General features: G+C 40.6%; 1 protein-coding gene across 1 annotated transcript in view; it reads left to right on the forward strand.

The window, feature by feature from the left end:
* The window catches only part of ENTREP2 (endosomal transmembrane epsin interactor 2), a 1041875-nt gene that overhangs the window by 963825 nt on the left and 51110 nt on the right, over positions 1-26940 (forward strand). Inside the window, exons 9-10 of the mRNA XM_077473414.1 lie at positions 9051-9126; positions 12327-12905. Coding sequence (XP_077329540.1) covers positions 9051-9126; positions 12327-12905 — 655 coding nt within the window. The remainder of the gene's footprint in view (positions 1-9050; positions 9127-12326; positions 12906-26940) is intronic.

A 26940-nucleotide genomic window follows, 5' to 3' on the forward strand; every position in this document is an offset into this window, starting at 1 on the left:
CCGGTACAAACACAAAATGGCGGAAATGTTACCGCCGTCACAGAGGGCTGTCAGAATGGAGCACTTCCAGGCCTTGCTTCGAGAAATGCTGCATTCTTCTTTTGCGTGCGCTGGCAGAGGAGCAATTCCCACTCCCAGAGAAGGAGTTGCGGGTACCAATCCAACAGCGCCTGCAAGAAGAGGCCGGTTTGAAGATGTGTTGGTGACTTCGGATATGAGGTTATTCTTTCAGCCGACCCATCGACAGGTGTCATCCGGATCCAGCATCAGGGAACGCCTAGACCGTCAGGTCTCCGACTACATCGGGTTAACGGCCGATGTGGACGCTCTGAGGAGTGATGAACCCGTGGACTACTGGGTGGGCAGGCTTGACCTCTGGCCAGAGCTTGCCGAATTTGTAATCGAACTGTTGGCTTGCCCCTCGTCCAGTGTCCTGTCCGAAAGGACGTTCAGCACAGCAGGGGGGATCGTGACCGGTAAGCGTACTCGCCTAGCTCACGACAGTGTTAACTACCTCACATTTCTAAAAATGAATGAGGCATGGATCTCGGAGGAATTCAACACATGTGACCAGTAGACCATGTATATGTCTATAAACAATTTTTTTAATCGAGCACACAGACCTTCTTTCTTCATTTGGCTCACTTCTTGCCCAAAAAAAGCACACCGTACTATATGCCCGTACCCTCCTGTTTGCAGAGGTTGAGCGGTGTCATATTTCTACTGGGGCTGCTTATTATGAGGGGCTGCCACCATCCCTGTGCTGTGCTGACTTCCTCTTGGGGCTGTACCTCTGCTGTGCATATTATGAGGGTCTCCCACCATCCCTGTGCTATGCTCATTATGAAGGGCTCCCACCATCCCTGTGCTGTGCTGACTTCCTCCTGGGGCTGCTTATTATGAGGGGCTCCCACCATCCCTGTGCTATGCTGACATCCTCCTGGGGCTGCTTATTATGAGGGGCTCCCACCATCCCTGTGCTGTGCTGACTTCCTCCTGGGGCTGCTTATTATGAGGGGCTCCCACCATCCCTGTGCTATGCTGACATCCTCCTGGGGCTGCTTATTATGAGGGGCTCCCACCATCCCTGTGCTGTGCTGACTTCCTCCTGGGGTTGCTTATTATGAGGGGCTCCCCCCATCCCTGTGCTGTGCTGACTTCCTCCTGGGGTTGCTTATTATGAGGGGCTCCCACCATCCCTGTGCTATGCTGACATCCTCCTGGGGCTGCTTATTATGAGGGGCTCCCACCATCCCTGTGCTGTGCTGACTTCCTCCTGGGGCTGTACCTCTGCTGTGCATATTATGAGGGGCTCCCACCATCCCTGTGCTATGCTCATTATGAGGAGCTCCCACCATCCCTGTGCTAAGCTCATTATGAGCGGCTCCCACCATCCCTGTGCTATGCTGACTTCCTCCTGGGGCTGCTTACGGTGCAGGTGTCAGTGCTGTATATCATGGTGCTGGTGTCAGTGCTGTATATCACGGTGCTGGTGTGAGTGCTTTATGTCACGATGCTGGTGTCAGTGCTGTATATCACGGTGCTGCTGTCAGTGCTTTATGTCACGCTGCTGATGTCAGTGCTCTCTATCACGGTGCAGGTGTCATTGCCATATGTCACGGTGCAGGTGTCATTGCCATATGTCACGCTGCTGATGTCAGTGCTCTCTATCACGGTGCTGCTGTCAGTGCTGTATATCACGGTGCTGGTGTTAGTGCTTTATGTCACGCTGTTGATGTCAGTGCTCTCTTTCACGGTGCTGGTGTCAGATCACTCTACCATGGTGCAGGTGTCATTGCTGTATGTCACGCTGCTGATGTCAGTGCTCTCTATCACGGTGCTGGTGTCAGATGACTCTATCACGGTGCAGATGTCATTGCTGTATGTCACGCTGCTGGTGATCATCTCCTGCACCCTCTTCTTTGCCTACCCTGACCTTCCCTCTCCTCCATTGCCTTCATGCGCTCCACAGTCCTGAATTGTCACAACAATTTCACAAATAAAAAAAGAATGCTTGTAGTTGTCGATCCCAGATTCACCTCATACATGTGTTATGTCATTGGCCATGTGGTGGGACTATGTTTGCACAGCTAGTAATTATTTTGTGGCTGCAAATTTGACCTGTAGATTTGCAAAGTTCGCCTCCCATTGAAGTCAATGGGGCCCGCCGTGAACGTTACCCCTGTCTGGTTATTTTTTTGCTGTGTTCAAGAAATGTTAGTTTACTTCCTATCTCTAAGATACAAAAGAAAGTTAAAGGACAATAGTCACCCATACAAATGGAGGGTTGAGTCTCCCAAACAGGGAAACACACACAAAAAAAAAAAATGACCGGGAGTCTAACCTTCCACAATCTATCCAAAACTCAAAAAAGTATTGCCCTTACATACACTTTAATATGTTTTAATTTTTTGTTATTCTTTAATTCCATAGGTTTTTCTAAACTTTTACAAACATTATCTTCAGACTAAAAAACATACTTACCAGTTAAAACAATTACAATGTCTAACAATTCTCTTTAAAAACAGAAGATTTAATTACACACATTTGCAAATGTATATGGAAGAGCCCCCCCCCCACCTTTATAAGGCCCTGCTGTAAAGTGAGGCCCTAACTCTTATATTCGAGAATCTCCATGTTGAAGTATACAGTATATAGCAGTGGCTAAATTAAGGGCAGGTGTGCCTGGAGGCAGCCGTTTCCTACCAAAATGTGCAGAGACACACCAGAGGTCCCATGCAGCAATGGGGTGGCACTCATGCTGCAAGGTTTAATAGCTTGTTTTGTCTAGGGAAAAGGAGAAACAGTTTCACTTTCCTTACCCTCCTCTCCCCCAGAAGGTGGGCTCCCACATGCTCTGGCGGTGGCTTGCCCTTCTGCATCATCGTGTCCAGTGAAGGGCTTTTGACCCTGCTTTGGACTTGATGACGCCAGAACCCTAAACTAGTGTTTCTCAACTCCAGTCCTCAAGGCGCCCCAACAGGTCATGTTTTCAGGATTTCCCTCAGATGAAATGGCTGTGGTAATTACTAAGGCAGTGAAAGTGATCAAATCACCTGTGCAAAACAATGGAGAGCCTGAAAACATGACCTTTTGGGGCGCCTTGAGGACTGGAGTTGAGAAATACTGCCCTAAACCACTGGTACGTGGGGAAGAAGCTGTGGGGACTGGTCTAGCTGTGGGGAGGGGAAGAGGATCAGGTAAGTACCTTTTTTTTTTGTCCTCCTGAGCCAAAACAAGCAATTAACCCTTGCAGTGCAAGCATAGCCTCACAAGGGGGATAGTTTTTTGGCTGCACAGAGGTGGGCTTTAAAAATGGATAACCTGCAATATTTAATTTTTTTTTCTTTCGGGTCTAGACATTCTTTAATGAATCTCTTCAAAAAATGCATCTAAAGCCGCGTACACACGGGCGGATTGTATGGCCTACTTAGTCCGTCATACAATCCGACGGACAGTCCGTCATACTTTCGAATGAACGGACTTGACCACACACGGATGCACAAACAGTCCGTTGAAAGCTTGCGCGATGACGTGCACAGCACGTATGACGGGACTAGAAATAGGAAGTCCAATACACAGCAATGCAACCTTCCGCCGTGTAAATCCTTTCTGAGCATGCACCATTCTTAGTCCGTCGAACTAGCCTACTCACGAGCGGATTGTCCACTGAAACCAAAGTATGACGGACAGTATTACGGAAATTCCGAAATACTTAGTACGCCAGACTGCACGCTGAAAAAGTCAGCTGAAGCCCACACACGAGCGGACTGTCCTCTGAAATGTGTTTCGGCGGACTAAGTAGGCCATACAATCCGCCCGTGTGTACGCGGCATAAGCTTACTTTCTTTATTATATAAAAAGAAATGAAGAATCTTCTTTTCCAGAACAGGTTAAAAGTGGTTAAAAATAAGTAAAACAGCAATATGTTATGGAAGTGAATGGCAGATGCACTCAGCTTGAAGTTGACCAAAGCTGAGAAAAAGTGTTATATTCCTGTTCTCATGTTTCAGTGTTTACCACCCACAGCTTTAACCTTGTTGTTCCATGAATTTGTAGTGACATCCTGCTATATAGTAAGCTTTCTTTAACCGCTTGCTTACTGGGCACATATACCCCCTTCCTGCCCAGGCCAATTTGTAGCTTTCAGTGCTGTCACTCTTTGAATGACAATTGTGCGGTAATGCTACACTGTGCCCATATGACATTTGTATCATTTTTTTCACACAAATAGAGCTTTCCTTTGATGGTATTTAATAACCACCATTTTTTTGCTTTTTTCTTTTTGTTAAGCAAACAGGAAAAGACAGAAAATTTAGAAAAAAAATAAGTTTTCATCGTTTGCTTTAAAATTTTGCAAACAAGTAATTTTTCTCCTTCATTGATGTGCATTGATGAGGCTGCACTGATAAGGCGGCACTGATAGGTGACACTGTTGGGCATTGTTGAGGCAGCACTGGTGGGCACTGATCAGGAGGCACTGATGAGGCTGCATTGATAGTTGGCACTGATGGGCACTGATAGGCAGCACTGAAGGGCACTGATAGGCAGCGCTGAATGGCACTGAGAGGTGGAACTGATAGGCAGCACTGATAGGTGGTACTGGTGGGCACTGATTGGCACTGATAGGCAGCACTGAAGGGCACTGATAGGAGGTGTTGAAGGGCACTGAAAGGTGGCACTGATAGGCAGCACTGATATGTGGTATTAATGATGAGGCACTGATGGGCACTGGATATCAGTACTGATGGGCACAGGTAAGTGGCACAGGTTAGCAGCACTGGTGGTGAGTGTGTGGGACTGATGCCCCTTTTACATAAGCTGGCTAATTGCCTTTATTTTTTTCTCCTCACGCTGACCAGAAAGCTGATTACCAGCTTCTGTTTACATCATGTGATCAGCTGTCCTTGGGATGTGATCGGCACTTTACTCTGATCTGTGACCAGCCAAGTCCCCAGGACTCAGTGATCAGAGAGCGCCGCCGGTGTGCCATAGGGGGCACGTGGGCTGTGCGAGCATGGTAGGACATCCATGTACACCCTTCTGGCAATGTAAGCCCACACTGTAGCTGTCTTTCGGCATCAAGTGATAATTTGTTGAACAAAAAGTATGTTTTTATTTTGGTTAGTGTTGTCTTTTGGACCTATGAAGTCCCATTTCTACAACTATTTGTGAGTTATACTAATAAGGGATGTGGTGTCATGATCGCCCATCAATCCAACAATATTATGTGTGTTTGTTTTGTATAGGGTAAGGGAGGGTTATAATCAATCGATTTTTTAAAAAAAAAATGTGTGTGCCACTGGGGAGATTTTCCTTCAATTCCTGTTCCATAGCCAAGACAGAACGCAAAATGAAATCACTTGAAAGTGAGGGAATCCCTAGTTGTCACCAGGGTCACCAGAACTAATGTGACCATTGGAAGATTTCCCCTCTAATCCTGTTCTGGTGACAATCCAAGATTTGTGATTTTCTTTCACTTTCAATCAATAGAAACTTTACAAGTTTTCTAGCTCCTCTCCACTCTATTCAAAACAAAAGAAATGTTTTGCCTCTAGTTATATCTTAACCACTTGCTTACCCCCTCCCTGACCAGGCCAATTTCCAGCTTTTCACACTTTGAATGACAATTGCAACACTGTACCCATATGAAATTGTTATATATTTTTTTTCATACAAATAGACCTTTCTATTGGTTGTATTTATTCACCACTGGGTTTTTTATTTTTTGCTAAATAAATGAAAAAAGAGCGAACATTTTGAAAAAACAAAATAGTTTTTTTATAGTTTGTTACAACATTTTGCAAACAGGTAATTTTTCTCCTTCACTGATAGGCATTGATAGGCTGCACTGAAGGGCACTGATGAGGTGGCACTGATGGGTACTGATGGGCACTGATGAGGCAGCACTGGTAGGCACTGATGAGACGGCACTGGTGGGCACTGATGATGCTGCACTGATTGGCAGTACTGATGGGCACTGATAGGTGGCACTGATGGGCACTGATAGGTGGCACTGATAGGCAGCACAAATAGGTGACACTGAGGAGGCACTGATGGACACTGATTGGCAGCACCGGTGGGCACTGTTGGGGCTGCACTGATAATCAGGACACTGATAACTAGTGCTCTGATTATCAGTCTAGATGTCTCTTTCACGCAAGCTGGTTATCAGCTTTCTTCTCGTCTCCTCACGCTGTCAGCATGAGGAAAGGAATGCCGATAACCAGCTTGTGTTTACTTCATGATCAGCTATGTCTGGACATGTGGTAAGGAGGCGATGATTGGCTCTTTACCCAGATCTGTGTTTAGCTGTGTCCTGAGGAGACAGTGATCAGAGAGCACACCGCACACGTGACGCAGCGTGCGCGCAGCCAGGGCACAGCAGGCATGATCACGGGAGGACGTCATATGATGCCCTCCAAGAACTGTCCGGCCACGCTGTAGCTGTCATTTGGCTATAGTGCAGTTAGCAAATGGGTAAACATTTAGGAATTTAGAAAATGAGGGTGAAGATCCACTTTTAGCTCTAAAACATGAGTAAGCTGGATTTTGAAGACAATAAACTGGAAAAAAACAGGATAACCAGTACTGGCAGGTCCTTCATGAGCACTGTAATATTTTTTTACAAAACTTTCTGATATCACATCACAGAACCAAAAACACATTCTGCCACCTATGAATTGAAACCAGATTTACCAAAATAAGTTTCGTCCCTTCCCTTCTAGTGACATTTATACAGTAATCAGTGGCTATTTTTAGCTCTGTCAATGGTCCCAAAAAAGTGTCAAACGTGTCTGATCTGTCAGCCGTAATGTCACAGTCCCACTAAAAATAACAAATTCCCACCAGTACTAGTAAAAAAAAAAAAACTAAATAAAAATGCCATAAATCTATCCCATAGTTTGTAGTCGCTGCGCAAACCAATCAATATACACGTATTGCTATTTTTTTTACCAAAAATATGTAACAGAATACATATTGGCCTAAACTGAAGAAGAAATTTGTTTTTTTACATTTTGGCAGGGGATATTTATTATACCAACAAGTAAAAAATATATATTTTTTTCAAAATTGTCCGTCTTTTTTGTTTATATCGAAAAAAATAAAAATTGCAGAGGTGATCGAATATCATCAAAAGAAAGCTCCATTTTTTTTTTGGGGGGGGGGAACAATTTTCTTTGGGTACAGCATCGAACGACTGCGCAATTGTCAGTTAAAGCAACGCAGTGCCGTATCGCAAAAAAAGGCCTGATCATTAAGGGGGCAAATCCTTTCCGGTCCTTAAGTGGTTAAATAAGTTGGTATATACATATAAATACATTTACTGTATATATTGTATGTTACTGCTCCTGGTGGGGAAAGAATATTTATAATGATGTTTTTCTGTGCTTGACAATACATTAGCAGCAGCATTATCTAAAAATAGAACTCTGATAATGTGCTGTAGATTAGGAAATGCCACAAAATGAACATGATTAATGCACGTTTAAAAGCTGCTATGTTTTAAAGCTGCATAATGTGCAGAAAATTCAGGAAAAGACAGGTAAGAGGCACGGAAGACAGAGACTGTCGCTGTGGGAAATGTCACTGTAACAATGTGTGCACATCTGCTGTAAATAAGTGACGTGCGTGGTATTTTCAGACAATTAGAAGAGGAAACAAGCAATAAGATAAATACACTACTGGGGACTACAATTATTTATGTTTTATTAAGCGTAATCTTTCAGTTCAATTAAATAAACCCTGAACTATGTCTAACTCTAGGAAATAACATATTAAAACTGAACTTGAGGGGGAAAAAACACAATTTTATGTCATTTTCTATGTACAATTAAAGAGGAACTGCAGTCTGCTCATATAATTTGTAATAAAAACATCTTTGCCATTCGGAAGCTTCCCTCCAACCACTTTGAATATTATTTTATATATACTGGGATTCTGTACTTGCCAAATATGCTGCAGAAATCTCCCTCCACTGAGTCTGGTTGCAGCCATTTTAACTGTGGGCAGCTAAAGCTGCTGCCTGTTCACTTCCTGGATTTACACAGAGGCACACCTCTAGCTCTGCAGCTCTCATTGGCCCTCTTATGACTCATCCCCCCCCCCTCCCTTCCTGGCAAACTCTCATGAGAGTGAGAGAGAGTTGTGTATGATGCCATAGGCTTAGGCTTTTTACCAGACAAGAAACAGGAAGTGGGCTGTATAAGGTACTTACTGGCAGAAAAAAATATGTTTTACTATCCAAAGTTAAAACAACAAGGGCAGAAGATAGAAAGATGGAAAGTTGAAAAAATGACTGAAGGTCCAATTTATGATGGGTGTCATTTGAAAGGATGGTGCTGCATTTGGAAAAACTATTAGTTTTATGTATCCCAAATACTACTGACAGGTCTCTAGTACAGTGAAGGATGGAGAGTCTCTCACTCTCCACCTTCCTCTTCCCTTGTCAATTCATAAAATGCCTTGCATTCTTTTTACATGATACAAGGTGTTTTATGAATAGACAAGGGGCGAGGTAGCGTGGTTGAATGTCATGATCCCCCTTTGTCTGGATATTAGACATTTTCTGTAAATAGAGATGAAAAGACCTCTGAGAAGGCCATCCTGGTTACATGTTGGGACATGTGACATGTGTCCATTTAGTGCTCCGTTGGAGATATAACTTACAGTTTTTATCCTATGCCAGAGACCTGCCATATTACACAGCATATTGCTTTATTTACTACTACTACTTAATATGGCCTGCCCCTTCCAGGGTATGTAAACTGGAGAACCCCCAGTAGTTTTTTCCACTTGTACTAAAAAAATCCAAATTTTTAAGAACGTTTACCATTTTTTTTGGGCCACATTCATAGGCGTCTGAAGCTGCATGTGGACCATGGGCCACAGGTTGAACATCCCGGTGTGAAACTTTTTTCTTTTTGAAAATATAGAAATGAGCAGAAGCAAAAAAAGACAAAATATTGAGATAATTTTTTTTTTTTAACCCAAGTTTGTTACACAGATACACTATGCATAATGTATAAAATTGTGTTATATGTTTCCAGGGGCCCAGTATAGACCAACAGGGGACAGAATCCAGCCTTGGTGACAGAAATACTACAGCTGGCTTCAGCACACAAGGTTTGTGTCATTCTGTTGGTAAATCTACTTTTAGTTCAACCAGATTTCCAATTTTGTACTGTATATTTTTATGTATTTATGTATGTGTATGATTATTTATGATACATTTGCTTTTCTGAATTCATTTTTTTGTATTACTAAGTTCAAAGCTAATCAAGTTTTCAGAATTCTAGTCTACTACACAATGTGACACAAAGTGTTCAAAAACATTTTTCACATATACTGTACCGTTATAGTGTGTTATTGGTTAGAGAAGAAAGAATTCAACACTTGTCCTTGGACATGTACAATTTTTAATTGTTATAAAATTCATTTTGTATTATAATTTTTTTTTTGTAGCGATAAACAATTGAGAGTGTGATGAGAGGTAAATGAAGTAGATCTTGGAAAAAGCTAGAACTGCATAAAACTAACGTTTTTTTTTGTATAAATAAAGTCCAGAAATTAGTTGGATAGTTCTGAAAAGGCCTCACATTCCCCTTTACAATGTTATGCTGCTTTAGGGCTCTTTCACACTATTGTACATTTTTTTTTGTTCTTATACACAGTGGGAAAATAACATTCAGTAGTGGAATTTTCCATGATGCAGATTAAAAATGCACAAACGTGGTTTGTGTGTGTAAAATACACAAATACTGAAAATTTAATATTTTAAAAATCAACCAAGCTGTAATACATACATGTGAACTTGTCTCATAGTAGAAAATTAGGTTTCTAATTGAAATGCAGTTACATACAATAACATGCATGCATTGTACTGCTGGAAAATGGACTGTAGCAAACAAACCCATAAAGTGACCGTGCTGCATGGTTGCTAGAATACTATACTACACCCCTTTTCTTAATAATTAAGGTATGGCAATAACTATTACAGTAAAATTCTGAAGAGAAAATAAGAGAAGGGAAATTGACTTTTCCACAAATGTACATGCTGGTATTACTACACAAGGCTTGCTCATAAAATCTATAAAATCTTCTTTCATTGTAATATACAAGATAGAGCATGAACTGTTAAAAGGCAAGAGGATTCTTCAGATGTTTAGTCCTGTGACTAATTTTCTGGGTATGGTCACTTTTAAACCTATTACAAAATAAGGCCCTCCATTTATGGGACATCTTGTTTTTTAATCAGGAAAAAAATATATAATAAATATTAATGGATCAACAGAAGATTGAGTTTATTTGACAATCTTTGCCAGTTTTGGACAGTCCAACCTGGGTAGAAACCTTTTATCTGCTTGCTTTTTACCAATCTGTCTACTGTGATGATATGATCATTTCCACTATTATAACAAACATGACATCTTTCCTTAGCGTTCCATTTTTTTTTTTTGCAACATCTTTATACAGTAACTATCCCATGAAAGATGGACATTTTTGTGCAGGATGTTGTCAGGGATGCCTGTAATTTAACCTCAAGCTTTGTGCAGGCTTCTAGAGAAAGCAGTGAGCGAAGAGAATGAGAACTCTATAAAAGAGATTATTGTTGCCTTGGTTGCAATTGAGAGAATAAAGCATCTAACCTATTAAATATATGCTATGTATTAAGCTATGGTACTACTAGCAATAATTATTCCCTGATTTTTATGTATGTTTTATGAGTCTTTTGTACAATTTGGTAAAAAATGCTATTTTAAAATTTTTTGGTATATACATTTTCTGTGATTAACTAAATGACAACCTAAAAATCTATTTTTGGAGTTTAATTTGATAGTCTAAGGATAGTTATAAATGATCCCATAAAGGAAAGTGGTGGGTTTGATTTTTAAGCATTTGTAATATATGGGCCCCTTGGGTCCTACTACTCTGCAATATTACAGGGGAAGATTTTTCAGCAAGCTTGCAAGTGGTCCCAATCCTTCTCTTCTCTACAATAACAATTAAATACCATAGCACCATTTGTGTACTGCAGTGACTACCATAATAACAGCAGGTGCAGATTTCTCCAATGACTTTTTACACATTGAAAAAAATATCCCCCTTCTTTGACCACCCGTGTGGTCAACAATGGTCCAATTGTACTGGGTTTTCCCTGATGTCATACGTTTTCTGCTGATGGGGGATAGTAAGGGATCAGGTGGGCTACAACAACCTGCCCTGAGGGTAGTCAGATCTTGTGTACAAACATGACCACCATTCAAAGACTTTGGTAATCTGTTCTCTTCATGTTACATCGATCAAATCAAATATGCGTTATTGGTCAACCTTTCAAATTTTGTGTAGGGGGGGACCTTGCGTCAAACAATAATATATAAAAAAAACGAATATATACAGCTGGTCCTCAAAACAATGAACTAAACACTGTGCAAATTGGACAATTTGGTGATAGGGTCGCTTAAATGATCCTATTATGTATCTTAATTTACGACATATGCATGGAATAAAGTGACGAGTGCAAAAAAGTGCAAAGATATTACTAATGAATGCCTGAAATAATGCTAAATAGTATGAACTGAACCGTTATACCATAAAGTCCACCTATAATTGACCAATGGTGATATAGATATGTGTTTTGTGTTTGTATTATTTTAATAAAAATACAGTATTGCGCTATGGATTGTCCCTTTGTTTCCTTATGAGATAAATTGGAGGAGAGGGGAACACAGCACAGAGGATATATCCATTATCCAAGGGTGTCCAATCAGGATTTCCCTACAGCGCATTAGACCTTCTTTTTAAGTAAAGAGGTCATATCCATTTGGTGAACAGTTTTTATATCAAAGCAGCTTGGGTGTGTTTCTTATGTAAACGGTGAAGGAATTCTTCTCTGCTATTAGGATTTAACAATATAAGTTATGGACTTTAACATTTTTATATTGATCAATTATTAATCACAACATATGTATATCAATATTAGTCAATTATTCGTGCACTTTATGGTATCAACGGTTCAGTTCACGCTATTATCATTATTTTAGGTATTCATTAGTAATATCTTTGCACCTTTTTGCACTTGACACTTTATTCCATGTATATGGACTTAAATTCCGATACATAATAGAATCACTTAAACGCCCCCTATCACCCAATTGTCCAACCTTTCAAATTTACCAAATTTAAGTTGTGACGTCAATACTTTCCAGATATTGCCATGAAATCAATGTTTCTCCAACCATTACCTTGTTTTTCATAAAGACAATATGTACAATCATCTCTAATGGGTATTATAAGTTGGCTAATGTTCTTCTATCTGTTTACAGTGTCTGTGGATAGCACATCCATTCTGGTATCCGAAGTGGCCGATATTCCAGCCCACAGCTGCTCCTCAGAAGACCTCTGTTCTTTGGAGGTCCAGGGCTCTTTACGTTCTGCAGAATTTTCTCCATATAGTACCATACGCACAGCTGCTACAGGAAGTAGCTGTGCTAGCTTGGAACATAGTCTCCGCTGTGGCCTTCACCTCACCAATTCACCATGTTCACCTGATGATGATGGAAGCAGAGCCTCCACAGAAAGATCTCAGAGGCAAGATTGTGACAGTTATACACAGTCCAGATCCTTGGACTCTTCCCCTGAAAATGTTAACACACAAGAAAGAGAATCTCAGCTTTCTGCAAAAGAAAGAAAAGTGTCACACATACCTATAAAGATGTGCTGCGGTGTATTTAGCCAACCACCTGGGCAATCCCTGCCATCACCTGGCACCTTACCTGTAAATCCAGCACCTCACTCAGGACGCCTGGAAAAGGCTATCCAGCAACATCATCCCAGGAAATACCGAATTGCCAATATAGTCCGGTCTACCAGTGACCCGATTTCCTGTACATCCAGCACAGAAGGTAAATTCTGTCATGTGATAACTGAGCATTAGGCAACTCTCCAAACATTTAGTATTGAGTTAATCAATAAGCTATTATGCAAGATTCTCTTTAAAGTAAACCTTGTAATAAAATGCAAAGTCTATTTACAGAATAAAAATGCCCAGAATACCACTCATAATGACCTCCTTCTCTTAGTATGAGTAAAATAGTACTTTTAATAAAAAGGTTAGGTTCTATACTTATCTCATCCCAGGAAAAAAAGACATCACCCTCCCTCCAAGGAATACTGAGCACCCAGAACTCCAGAACTCACCAAGTCTTGTGAGAAGATGCTCTTGCAATGGACTTCTCACAAGATTTAGTCCTAGGCATCTTCCTAAAAGGATATATAAAAAAAAAACAAATACATTTCCAAGCTCAACTTACCGACCAGCCTACGACCAACTGAATTGACCTGTCCAACATTATGCCTTAAAAACAGGGGTTTAGTTGTACACATTTGTAAATGCATGCGTAAGCCACAGAGCCCCGGCAAGGCACCCCAAACTCTAATTTCATGTGAGTCTCCAACAGTGGAAGCATGTGCATTTAAATGGACAGGTGTAGGGCAGATAACTTGGGCTGAGCTCACCCCTCCTTAAAGGCGCAGGGGCACACTGAACACCCAGCCCATAGCATTATTACAGCAAAGGTGTCAGTGCATTGCCTGGCCAATATAATTCACAATACAAACACATGGTTACTGCCCCACCTGTAATAATTGGTCACTGCAGCAAGGAGCATTGGAAAGGAAATGCATATAACGAGTATAGATCTAGCCTTTTTATTTACAGGTACCTTTTGCACATACTAAGAATTAGTGATTATTACAGAAGGAGGGATCCCAGACATTAAAAGCAGACATTACATTGTACAACAGATTATATTATATTTAAAATTATATTTATAAATTGTTGATGTTAATAATAGAGCATCCTAACCTTCATAACCATCATAGATGTGTTGTATACTTTACAGTTCAGGAAACAGTAATTCAGATTTGAAGCTAAACTCTTAGCATATATGTAAGGCACAAATATATTCAGCTCTGTATTTCTTAGTATACTAATGTTGACTTGGTACCAGCCAGTTTGCTGCTTTTCCCTTAAGGCTACTTTCACACTGGGGTGGTGTTGGCGTTAGCGGTAAATCGCCATTAGTTTTAGTGGCGCTTTACCACTGTTATAGCGATGCTTTTCGGCCAATAGTGGGGCGCGTTTAACCCCCGCTAGCAGCCAAAGCAATGGTTAATAGCGCCCATGTTTCGGCGCTGCCCATTCATTTCAATTTGCAGGGCATTTTGAGAGCGGTGTATACACGCTCCCGCACTGCCCCAAGGATGCTGCCTGCAAGACTTTTTTCCCGTCCTGCAAGCGTACTGCCCCAGTGTAAAAGCACTCAGGCTTTCCCACTGGGGAGGCATGAGAGGCACTTTTTAGGTGCTTTATAGGCGCTATTTTTAGCTCTAAAACTCCTGAAAAGTGTCCCAATGTGAAAGGGGTCTTACTGTTCAATCACAGGTTGGGAGAGGGGAAAGACCTGTAAATGTAATTTTTCTTGTAAAGAGGAAAATCTGATCTGATTCCCTAAATAACAATGCTGTGCTGTGTTAGTGGGCTTTGTACATCTCAGGGCTGGATGGTAGAAATAAAGATACATTGGTAGGTATTTTCATCTGTGCATTTAGTTGTTTGCCTGGAGTTCAGCTACAGGGTCCAAGCACACTGGCTTAAAAAAAAATGCTGCTCCTAGAGGAGTTTAGCATTTTGCCCGTAGAAGCACCTAATGTTATCCTATATGTCCATGCACACTAGGTCATTTAAGCTCAGCATTTAGAAGGAGAGAGGTTTTCTGGCAGAAAAAATGCTAAAAACTCCTAAACATAGCTAAACTTTTCCTAATCACTAGTACACTAGTACACTAGTACACCACACACTACATGCACTGGCATTTTTTAAACCAGGGTACATGGACTCTTAAAGTGTCAGTAAAAAAAATCATAGAAAAAAAGGAAACTTATGTGTATGTGCCATATGGCACATATGTGCATATGTGCCCTATGCTCATGCTCCCCTCCTTCAATGTAAGTATCCTATTTTTCAGATCATAAGACACACTTTTTCTCCCCAGAAATATGGGGGAAAATGTCTCTGCGTCTTATGGTGCGAATATATGATGGGCACCACCCCAGGTTGCCGCTGGCACCACCCCTCGCTGCCACCACCACCAGAAGAGAGGCAGGAGAGCGGGGGACAGACATCCAAACCAACCCCCATTGGCACCGGGCGATTTCACCTTCCTACCGGGCTGCTGCGAGCCAATGGGGGCAGAGGGAGGCAGGGCCAACTGCCAGAATGAGTGGGATGGGTGGTGAGATAGAGAATTAGCTGCCTGGCTGTCAAAGTAACATGGGGGACGAAAGCATCACGTGGCATGTGTTTATAATGCTGAAAAATATGATATGTACATTGTGGGAGTATTTATGTGGAGATCATGCTAGGTGCATACATGAAACAAGACACGGCTAACTACACTGCATCCCACCTTCTTTTCTTACTATTTCAATATCTTTGCCTGTAATATGACAGGGGCGTGTTCATACTGTGCTATATATCTATAGGAACATGGGAGACATCCTGCTATAGATCTACACTGTATGGCCTTATAATATCCAATTACTCACTCATCAGATTATACTCACATAAACACTGGTGTGTCTTTATTTATTAGAGGAATATATAACACTGGCTAACGTACTGTCCACTGGCTAATATACATTTTATTTGCCAGGCTTCTGTATGGGTCAGAATATTTTTTTTCTTGTTTTCCTCCTCTAAAGCGTAGGTGCCTCTTATGGTCAGGTGCGTCTTATGGAAAATATAGTAAGTCATGTCTGCCCATGGCTTACTGTGAAGGAAATTCCATGGATTAATGCGGCCTGGGATGGGGATAACCTGGAGTGGATCACATGTCCTGTGAAGTTGCTTTAGTTTATTCAGGCCCTTTCCCCAAGCTGTGCAATGTGAATTGGAACTGTCAGTGAAGGATCTGATCTATCCAAAGGCATTGGTGGGTAGATCAGATCCTTGATTGAGAGCTCCAGTCTGCTTTGCAGAGACTGAGGAGAAGGGCCTGAAAAAGTTGAGACAATGTCACAAGGCACGTGAGCCACTCCAGCTTAGCCCTGTCCCCAGTCCAGGCCTTGCCGCAGGAGGAAAGGGGAAAAAGTCACCTGTTCTCCACTTAGGAAAACCTAAAAAGATATTTAGTACAAAGGATTTTGCATGTAAATCAGTGGCTGCTAGTTTGCCCTATCATTTAGAGGTTGGTGCAGTATTAGGGTTTAGAAACATTTTAATTTTTATTAGCTACGTTCATTTCACAACAATCATTTTCTGTAATCTAAATGTGAGGTGATCATTGCCTTTTTGAATATACTTATATAGGACTAGTACTAACCCTATTTATCAGCCCACTGAAGCATTATGTGCACTAGCTGTGCACACACAGTTCCTTGGAGCTGGCTTCAGTTTTGAAATCTAACTGAAACTAGCAATTCAATTTTGACATTTAAGTGTAATACATCTTTACATAACAGCAGCCATGGGGAAAAGACCAGGCTTTCAAAGAGCGTCATTGCTTTTAAAGGGCATGCATGCATGTGTTGATACCTTTACACAAAAAATGGTCAAGCTGAGTGCAAAGATTCGTTGCCAATTCAATTACTATTCTATCTGCCATCCCTATTCAATCTGAAAAATAAACATTTACATTATTTAAAAGTGAAGGTATCAGCATGCCCTAAATTAATCTCAATTTCCAAATATAAGAGGTGTACTCTTCATTTTAAAAATCATATAGGATATCCGTGCTAAAACATATAAATTACAGATGAGCAGCTGCTTAAGCAATCTGTGACACTAGATGCAAGATAAATATATGAAGCAGCACTAAAAAATTTAACTCAATATTGTGAAAACTCAAAAATTAATAAATATAACAACTTTAAAAATGAATAAACATAACAACTTTAAACAAACTTATTAGGTGAAAAATGTGTATAAAGAAATCACATCAAATATGTAAATAAGTGTCCATAAGAGCGTATTCACAAGGGCTAATAAGGAAATATATATGTGAAACAAGAAAGTCCAAAGGAAACAAATCATCCACGATTCAGTTGCTCCAACAGTTTCCTTGCAATCACAATTCATAATATTTCCACCACCAGGTAAAACCAAGTATTAAAGCCTCTTACCAGATACCGAGAACCATCATATAGTATGGTCAAATGCACATGTTGACTATACTATATGATGGTCCACAGGATCCGGTAAGAGGCTTTAATACTTGGTGTCACATGGTGGTGGAAGCACTACGAATTGTGATTGCAAGGACAATGGTGGAGCAAGTGAACCTGGGATGATTTGTTTCCTTTGGACTTTGGATTTGTTTCACATATATTTTCCCATTTTAGCCCCTGTGAATGGGCTCCTATGGGCACTTATTTACATATTTGGTGTGATTTCTTTATACACGTTTTTCACTTAACCCCCCTGGCGGTGTTCCAGAGTCTGGCTCGGGGTGGAAGTTTTGTACCAAAAGCGGTAACCCTGTGCCAGACTCGGGACCTCATCGCTGAATGCAGGAGGAGATTACTTACCTTCTCCCCTGGATCCAGCAATGTCCCCCCGCTGTACGAGCGGCTCGTCCTCCGTCGGATCTATCATGGAGCCGATCTCCGTTCCCTGTGAGCGTTCCGACACACGGAGACGGAGATCGGTGCCAAATTCAAAAAGTAAAACACACACATTATCTTACAGATTACATTGCTGTATGTAATTATTTCACATCCCCTTTGTCCCTAGTAGTCTGCCCAGTGCCCCGCATGCAGTTTTATATTATAAAAACTGTTCTTTATGCCTGGAAACTGGAGATTGTCCATAGCAACCAAAACTGTCACTTTAAATCAAAAATTATTTTAGACCAGCTAGTAAACAGCGATAATAAATTGGAATCACTCACAGAATTGAGGGATAGCGATTTGTGGGGAGATCCGTCATCAAATATTAAAAAGTAATGACAGTGACAATTCTGCAACTGAGCAAATTTCAGTGTTTTTGATTTGATTACATTATTGAATAATTGTTATTATTGTTATATTATTATTTGGTATAATTATTTATAGTTATTTATTATATTATAAATTATGATTCATTTTTCAAACTTTATCATACCCGGGATGTCTGCTAGACTCTGGTTTGAACAAATTTAAGAGAGTTATTCCTAAGAATTGCAGGACTACAATATAAAACGCCAAATTTTCATGCAAAATAATTGTACCGCTTTTAGCACCTAAAATCCGAAATAATCATACCGCCAGGGAGGTTAATAAGTTTGATGTCATTATATTAATTCATTTTTGTGTTTTCACAATATTGCGTTAAATTTTTTAACGCTACTTTGTATATGTATTATTATACTTCATTTTAGCATAGTAGGTAAAGCCATGCAAATAATTCCTTAATGCTTCTGGTCCAATTGTACATCCAGAACTGTTGGCTTATGGCACAGATACAGCCTAATATGACTAAAAACAGCTGTATGCAGTTTGGAATAAATGGCATCATAGTTTTAGGCTATATCTGTGATATTAACCACCAAATCTTGATGTTCAGTTAGCCAAAGAGCGTAAAGGAATTATTTGTATTGCTCCACCCACTTTTCTAAAATCAGTAGCCATATTAGGTCATGCAGCTGCAGGGTGGGGATCTCCATCTCATTGGCCCACACTGACAACTCATCCCAACCCAAGCTCATCCCTTTTACAGAGCCACTTCCTTGCTTTAAATACATGTCTCCACGGATGTTCCAACAATATTTCCAAGCTATTTTAGGTGATTTCACTCCCGTTTTCTGCAACAAAAAATCATTTAAAATCCAGTATAGAGAGTGGGTCCTATTCCTAATGGCTATGGTAGGTCTGCAAATCATGGATCACACATGGCATATGAAACCATAAGTCAATTTAGCTCTCCATCTTAATGAAATCCCTTTTTGTTGTTTCTTGATATACCATTTTAGGAAAGAGTGATGATGCAGCATGCCTGAAATTCAAAAGCTGGTTTAAATAAGGGACCACAAAGAAAGCTAGAACAAAAGGAAACTACCTGTGACTGTAATAAAAAAATAGACATCTATTAGTACAAAAAACAAGAACATCTATAGCCACAAAATGTAAAGAATAATTGTGATTTTAAATATCTACCCCTGTCCAGCAGTAAACCAAGTTTTATATACTTGCCTGTCCTGAATCTTCCAAGCTTTTCTATGTGAGCAGCCTCTCTTGGTTCTCTGCTGGTAGATGTCCATTTATTAACAAGTTATTGCTTAAATATGCAGGAATTATCAAAATAAATGAAGCTTTTAAGTGCTCATAGCAGCAAATCAGAAAAAAATACTTACTGGAGGCCATTGGTTGCTGTATATTCTCAATTTCTAATTGAAAACATATTATGGTTTGTATCTCAAATTGATATGCTATTATTATTTTTTTAATTCCCTTTGCTGTGTTGCCCTTACACCATGCTGTATACATTATAACTATACCTGGCACAAGCATTAGAAACCCTGAGCTACATATGAAAATTATTTTTCTTCTAGAAATATATCATGGACCCCAACCCTTTTGTTAATCTCTAGCATCGGCAATTGATTCAGCTGTTTATACTAATAGAAAACCTATTGAGCTCTGGTAGTTTTGTAGTACAACTGGTAGATTAATTAGGGAACATTTTGGAAGCTTGAACAGAAGTGGAAATTAAAGGTACTTTAGCCCACCAGAAAATTACCAGACAAGTAATATGGTTTGTGTCCCCAACTGGGAAAATGAGGCTGAACTTTAACACACTTACAGAATGATCCAACTAGTTTAACGATTTGTATTTCCAGCTGTGATTTCACAGTGTGAGTCTATATGACTTTTAGAAAGTCTTGTCTGCTAATAGGCTCTTGTTGACTTGTGTTTAGTAAATTGCTATTGTGAAGTATATCCAGTCTAAATCATTTCAAAGACCTTTACTAAACTCTACAAAATATCAGGTGTCTTAATGTAGCTTGCTACCATTTCCAAATACAGTAAGGGGAAAATTAGTCTGTTTTAATAATTTTCTTGCTGAACACTGGCAGGAGCAGCTGTTCAAATGTGTTGTAATAGTATCAGTTTTACATACACATTGTAAAATAGCTTATGAAAGCAGGCCTAAGAACATAGTTAGATAATCTTTTGTTGACGGCAATTATGTTTTATTATAAACCTACTATATAATTTGCTGCTGATAATGTTTGTATTCCCTGGGCTTGATTCACATTTTTTTTTTTGCTTGGACCATATTACTTCCTTAATACCATATGATTCATGATTGACGTGGAAATATTTTGTGTATGTATGCAAAAAGTTATGTAAGCAATAGGGATGAGCTGAACACCCTCCTGTTGGGTTCGCAGCAGAACATGCAAAAAAAATTGGCAGAACACATGAACACTGTTTATGGAAGTCTATGGGACATGAACATGAATAATCAAAAGTGCTAATTTTAAAGGCTTATATGCAAGTTATTATCATAAAGTGTTTGGGGATCTGGGTCCTCCCCCAGGGGACATGTATCAATGCAACAATTTTTTTTTTTAAACGGCCATTTTTTCGGGAGCAGTGATTTTTTATAATGCTTAAAGTTAAACAATAATAATGAAATATTCCTTTAACCACTTCAGCCCCGGAAGGATTTACCCCCTTCCTGACCAAAGCATTTTTTGCGATTTGGCACTGCGTCGCTTTAACTGACAATTGTGCAGTCGTGCAACGTGGCTCCCAAACAAAATTTACGTTCTTTTTTTACCACAAATAGAGCTTTCTTTTTGTGATATTTGATCACCTCTGTGGTTTTGATTTTTTGCGCTATAAACAATAAAAGAGCGACAATTTTGAAAAAAACGCATTTTTTACTTTTTGCTATAATAAATACCCCCCACAAATATATATAAAAAAAACATTGTTTTTCCTCAGTTTAGGCCGATACGTATTTGTCTACATATGTTTGGTAAAAAAAAAAAAAATCGCAATAAGCGCTTATCGATTGGTTTGCGCAAAAGTTATATCGTCTACAAAATAGAGGGATTGTTTTATGGCATTTTTTAAAAAATTTTTTTTACCAGTAATGGCAGCAATCAGCGATTTTTATCATGACTGCAACATTATTGCAGACACATCGGACAATTTTGAACCATTGGCATTAATACAGCGATCAATGCCATAAAATTGCATTGATTACTGTAAAAATGTCACTGGCAGTGAAGGGGTTAACCGCAGGACAGGGAGGGGTTAAGTGTGTCCTGGGCAGTGATTCTAACTGTCTGGGGGATGGGCTAGCAGTAACACGACACTGATAGCTGTTCCCGATGACCGGAAGCAGACAATCGGTGTCCTGTCACTAGACAGAAAGGGGAGATGCTGTTTACATTGGCATCTCCCCATTCTTCAGCTCTGTGACATGATTGTGGGTATTCCAGTGGTGATCGAGTCTGCGTGTCCCGCGGGCACGGTCACGAAGCTCACGCCAGGCGTGTGCGCGTGCGCACGGTGGGAAATTCAAAGTAACTTACAGGTACATTACTTTGCCCAGCTGTGCCATTCCGCTGACATATATGTGCTGACAGCAGTCTATAGACACCCCCCAGGCACAATATTTAAAGGAATATTTCATTTATTGTCTCACTTTAAGCATTACAATAATCACTGCTCCCGAAAAAACGGGCATTTTAAAAAAGAAATTTTGCACTGATACATGTCCCCTGGGGCAGGACCTGGGTCCTCAAACACTTTTTATGACAATAACTTGCATATAAGCCTTTAAAATTAGCCCTTTTTCATGTTAGTGTCCCATACACTTTAACAGTGTTTTGACAGCTTTTGAATTTTCCACGAACACTGGATATTGTTCACTGTTCGGTGAACAGCCGAACACCCAATGTTCGAGTTGAACATTCGTTCGACTCGAACATCGGGCTTATCCTAGTAAGCAATACTGCATACCATGTATTTTAAGTAAATACTGCCTTAAAGTGATACTAAAGTCTCATTTTTTTTCTTTAAAAATAACAAACATTATACTTACCTGCTCTGTGCAGTGATTTTGCACAGAGGAGCCTGGATCCCCCAACCGGTGCCCCTGGCCCCATTGCTCCTGCTGAGTTCCCCCAAAGCAAGCAGCCTGTTGTAGGGGCACCTGAGCCAAGCCACAGCTCCATGTGTCCATTCAGACACAGAGCTGTGGTTCGCCCGCACCCCCTCGCTCTCTAGCGATATGCACAAGTGCCCTGGCCATCTGGGATGCTCCCTCCTGATTGGCTAAGATACAGCAGCAGTGCCATTGGCTCCCACTGCTGTCAATCAAACCGACATAAAATCAGTTTACTGAATCAGATCAGGCAGTGATTACTTTTGGTTGCCAAAGGTTACAGTGTATCATTACCTTGCGTCGTATTTGGTCCGTCGGACCAGCATACAGACGAACGGTTTTCCCGATAGGAATTGAGTCAGTCGGACAGATTTGAAACATATTTTATTTCTAGGTCCGTCTGATTTTTTTAACAAAAAAATTATCGGATTAGCCCACACACGATCGGATTGTCCGACGGACTGATTCCGTCGGTCCTAGTCTGCCAGAAAGTCAGGTCATGTGTACGCGGCATAAAGCATTATAAACTCTTTATGAATTTGAGGGATTATTTCTTCTAGATAATCAAGTCATTGTTGTTCATATAAAATATGAAGACTTTTTCAGTTCTACACTAGGGTGAGAGTTGTGACTATGTGTACTCATCAATTCACCTTGAATTCCTGCTTTTGTCTGTTAATTTATGTTGATAGAAATAACCTAAACTTTAGCAAACAACTGAATATTATTCAGCAAAAGACCGAATCATGCCTCAATGTTTGTATAAACTGTGGTATTATTGCCATTCAGGTCATGCCGTGCCGATAATGTCAGGTCACCCATAGCCATAAAAAGTCCAAGGAAACACCTGGGTGCTACCCAGCATTCAGTCAAGACTGTGTGAGCTTTGCTAGGACTGAGGGGTATGTGTTTCTGGGGGTGGGCTGTTCCAAAGGAAAATGATAACTGAACCTCTCCTGTTCACCAATCACTGAACACCTAAAGGCTGTTAACAATCCCCTTCATCTACTACTCACTAACTACAAACACCAGATATGTCAGGAGAAGTCACTACATAGAGCAACCTCCTCCCTGACATGCCCAACAATAAAGTGGCAAAGTATAGACTATCTCAAGAACCCTCAAGAAACACTCTGTCCTTGCAGATCTAAAAAAAAGTAAACTCTTTCCAAACTAGTACATGTTGACTTTTCCCCAACGAAAAATCTAACAAATAAAAGTGGAAAGCTTTTTCAAGCCTATAAAAATGAATGAATCATTTATAAGAGTTGAAGCCGCATCAGCATAAGCATAACATTGACTACATTAGCTGTTTTTTGGCTGATGACTGAATGTTATTTTTGAATTGAATAGTTTATATGAGCATATTTAGTACTTACCCCCTAAAGGAATAGCTTCTGATGTATGAAAAGCAACTATGCTAAAGAAATATTTATGTAAACATTTCCATTAAGCCACAAAGAGAATATACGTCACGCGTTGGCCTTTATAGGACTTCGCTTTTCACGTTAACATCATGTAAATCTGCAGGCAGTCCCTGGTGGCTGTGATGTTCACACTGACAGTTTTTTTTTTATTTCCGATCAGTCCTGGAGAAGTAAGAGACCTGTAGCATGCCAGAGGGCAAGTCAAGCTAATGCTGCCATCAGTATTCTATCCATCCGCTGGGCTCTAGTGTGGTACAAATGGCTGCCAATACAGCTGTCTTTGAGGCATGGCCAGTAAATGACACAGAACACAAATCTTCTCACTTTCTCTGCATCACATCAATCATATACTGTTTCCTATAAACAACAAAGTATCGTTTTTACAACTAAAACATATCAGGGAGAAGATTCTAAAATGTAACTGACAGCTCTGCTACAAATCATTATCACTGGCAACAGGATATACAAAAGTGATCAACAGTTTAAAGCTAGATATTATTTCTGTATAGCTATCTTCTCAGAGGGAAATAAAGATATTTGAAAGGAATACCAGTTCTTGTAGAATTTAGCAAATATTTTGATCATTTATCTTTGGTAAGTCTTTAAAGCTTAACCCCAGGGAAAATTCAAAACTACAGTTGAGGTGGGGCTCTATCCCCCGACCCCCCCCCCCCCCACTCTCTGGGCTGTGGAGGGGCGGGAGCGGGCAGCTCATGCTCTCTGCGTCTCGCTAAAAGGATTTGCTGGGTGCCAGTCCAGGCATGTGGATGGATCCCAACTTCGTTGTCATGATCTTGCCTGAGCCTACATGGGTCTGTGACGTCAGCCAACAGCAGGCTTCAGCCTGCTGTCTGCTGAAAATTGGTCGCAGGAGTGCAAAATGAACTGCACTCCTGTGATCCACAGGAGAGGTACAGCCAAACAAGCTTTGGCTGTACTTCTCCTTTAAACTGATTCTCTTGGGAGAAGAGGCGCTTAAAGAGGAAGTAAAGGCTATTAAAAAAAAAGGCAACCTGCAAGGCAAAGGCATAATGAGCTAGTATGCATAGCATACTAGCTCATTATGAATAACTTACCAGAGAACGAAGCCCCCGAAGCGGTCCTCCGTCTTCATCTTCGCTACTGCCATGTATCCCGGAGTGACTTCCAAGTGGCTGCTCCGGCACTGTGAGTCGCCGGAGCCACGGTGATGTCACTCCCGCGCATGCACACAGGAGCTGACACGAGCGGCATATCGCAGTGCCTGTCTTTTTGTAAATATCTCCTAAACGTATAGGTTTAGGAGATATTTCTTGGACCTACAGGTAAGCCTTAATCTAGGCTTACCTGTAGGTCAAAGTGATTTGTAAGGGTTTACAACCACTTTAAAAAGGAGATATGATCAACATATACAAATCTTTAAATGATGACTCTAGCACTGGGAGGAAATTATTTAACCTAAGGACTCTAAAAAAAAACAACCACACAATGAAGTAGAAAAATAAGTGGTTTTGTATTAAACTGTGTAAGTGTTTTTTTTACTTTTCTTTGTAAGATGTGGAATTCCCTTACACAGTTGGTAGTGTCAGCGGGGAGTGTAGATAAATTCCAAAAAAACTTTTGGATGTGTTTCTTAGTGAACACAATGTACAGGGATATGGAAAATAGTAGCAACATAACACCCACACGCAGGTTAAACTGGATGAACCAGTGTCTTTACTCAACCTTACCATGTACCTTACCTTGTACAGTAACTACAGCCATGGCCAAAAGCTGCTACCTCAGTTTTTAATATGGCAATTTGTATATACTCCTTTCATGAAAATGAAAGTCCAGCAAGCACCAGGACCACCTCCTACAGTTGATTCAGCTGCAGATTTGTGGCACCACCAGTGCAGAGCTTGCTCAGCAATGGCAGCAGGCATGTGGGAGTGCATCTGCTTGAAAAGTGAGGAGAAGACTTTTGGAGGATGGCCTGGAGTCAAGAAGGGCAGCAAAGGACCCACTTCTATCCAGGAAAAACATCAGGAATAGACTGATACAGGTACAGTGATTGGACTGCTGAGGACTGGGGTAGTCATTTTATCTGATGAATCCGGAAAAAACCTTGTCCGGAGAAGATAAAGTGAGCGCTACCATTGGTCGTGTGTCATGCCAACAATAAAGTATCATGGGACCATTCATCTCATGGAGTTGATTCTCAGCCAAGGGAGTGGGCTCACTCACAATTTTGCCTAGGAACACAGCCATGAATAAAGAATGGTACAAAAACATCTTCCGAGAGCAACTTCTCCCAACCATCCAAGAAAAGTTTGGTGAGAACCCCTTTTCCAGCATGATGGAGCCCCTTGCCATTAGGCAAAAGTTATAACTAAGTGGCTTGGGGAACAAAACATCAACATTTTGGGTCCATGGCCAGGAAACTATGCAGACCGTAATCCCATTGAGAACATGTGGTCAATCCTCAAGAGGTGGGTTACCAAAACAAGCCTGAAAATTTTGACAAACTCCAAGCATTGATTATGCAAGAATGGGCTGCCATCAGTCAGGATGTGGCCCAGAAGTTGATTGATGGCATGCCAAGGCAAATTGCAGAGGTCTTGAAAAAGAATGGTCAACACTGCAAATATGGACTCTTTGCATAAACTTCATGTAATTGTTAATAAAAGCCTTTGACATTTATAAATTGCTTGTAATTATACTTCAGTATACCATAGTGACATCTGACAAAAAGATCTAAAAACACTGAGGCCCCTTTCACATGGGCTTTCTGATCAGGTCCGCCTGTCAGTCTTTCAAGCGGACCTGATCAGGTGCTCCATTCAGCACTATGGAGCAGGGGATGTCAGCAGTGACATGTCCGCTGACATCTGCCGATATCCGATCCGATCCTGTCCGTGAAATCCAGACAGATGGAAACCCTATTTTTTCAGTGTTGTCACATGAAAAGATATAATAAAATATTTACAAAAATGTGAGGGGTGTACTCACTTTTGTGAGATACTGTATATTGTCAAACATAAAAATATATACATTATATATCCAAGACGGATTTTATTAGGACCTGAACTAGAATATAGTTAATGTCATTTTCCCCTGTGATTGATTCTTTCCTCAAGTTCAACCAAAAGAATGTGCTGAACATGATAAACAGCACTGCAAACTCAGAAAAAGCTGCTCTCAAGATTTCATTGTTTGTTGTCAGTTGTAATATGTTGGTATAATGGATGCAGTGTCGGAAGAGAGGGAGTTTATGGCAGGATAATGGACCGGCAGTTTATGAAGATACAGCATCAGCATCAGTTCATTCTTTACATACCGTCACAAGGCCATTATCATTATACTAGTAATTCAGTCCAATGATGCCATCCA

This window comes from Lithobates pipiens, unplaced genomic scaffold (assembly GCF_037356315.1).
Source record: "Lithobates pipiens isolate NorthernLeopardFrog02 unplaced genomic scaffold, aLitPip1_a1.2 Scaffold_8, whole genome shotgun sequence".
NCBI classification, from domain to species: Eukaryota; Metazoa; Chordata; class Amphibia; order Anura; family Ranidae; genus Lithobates; species Lithobates pipiens.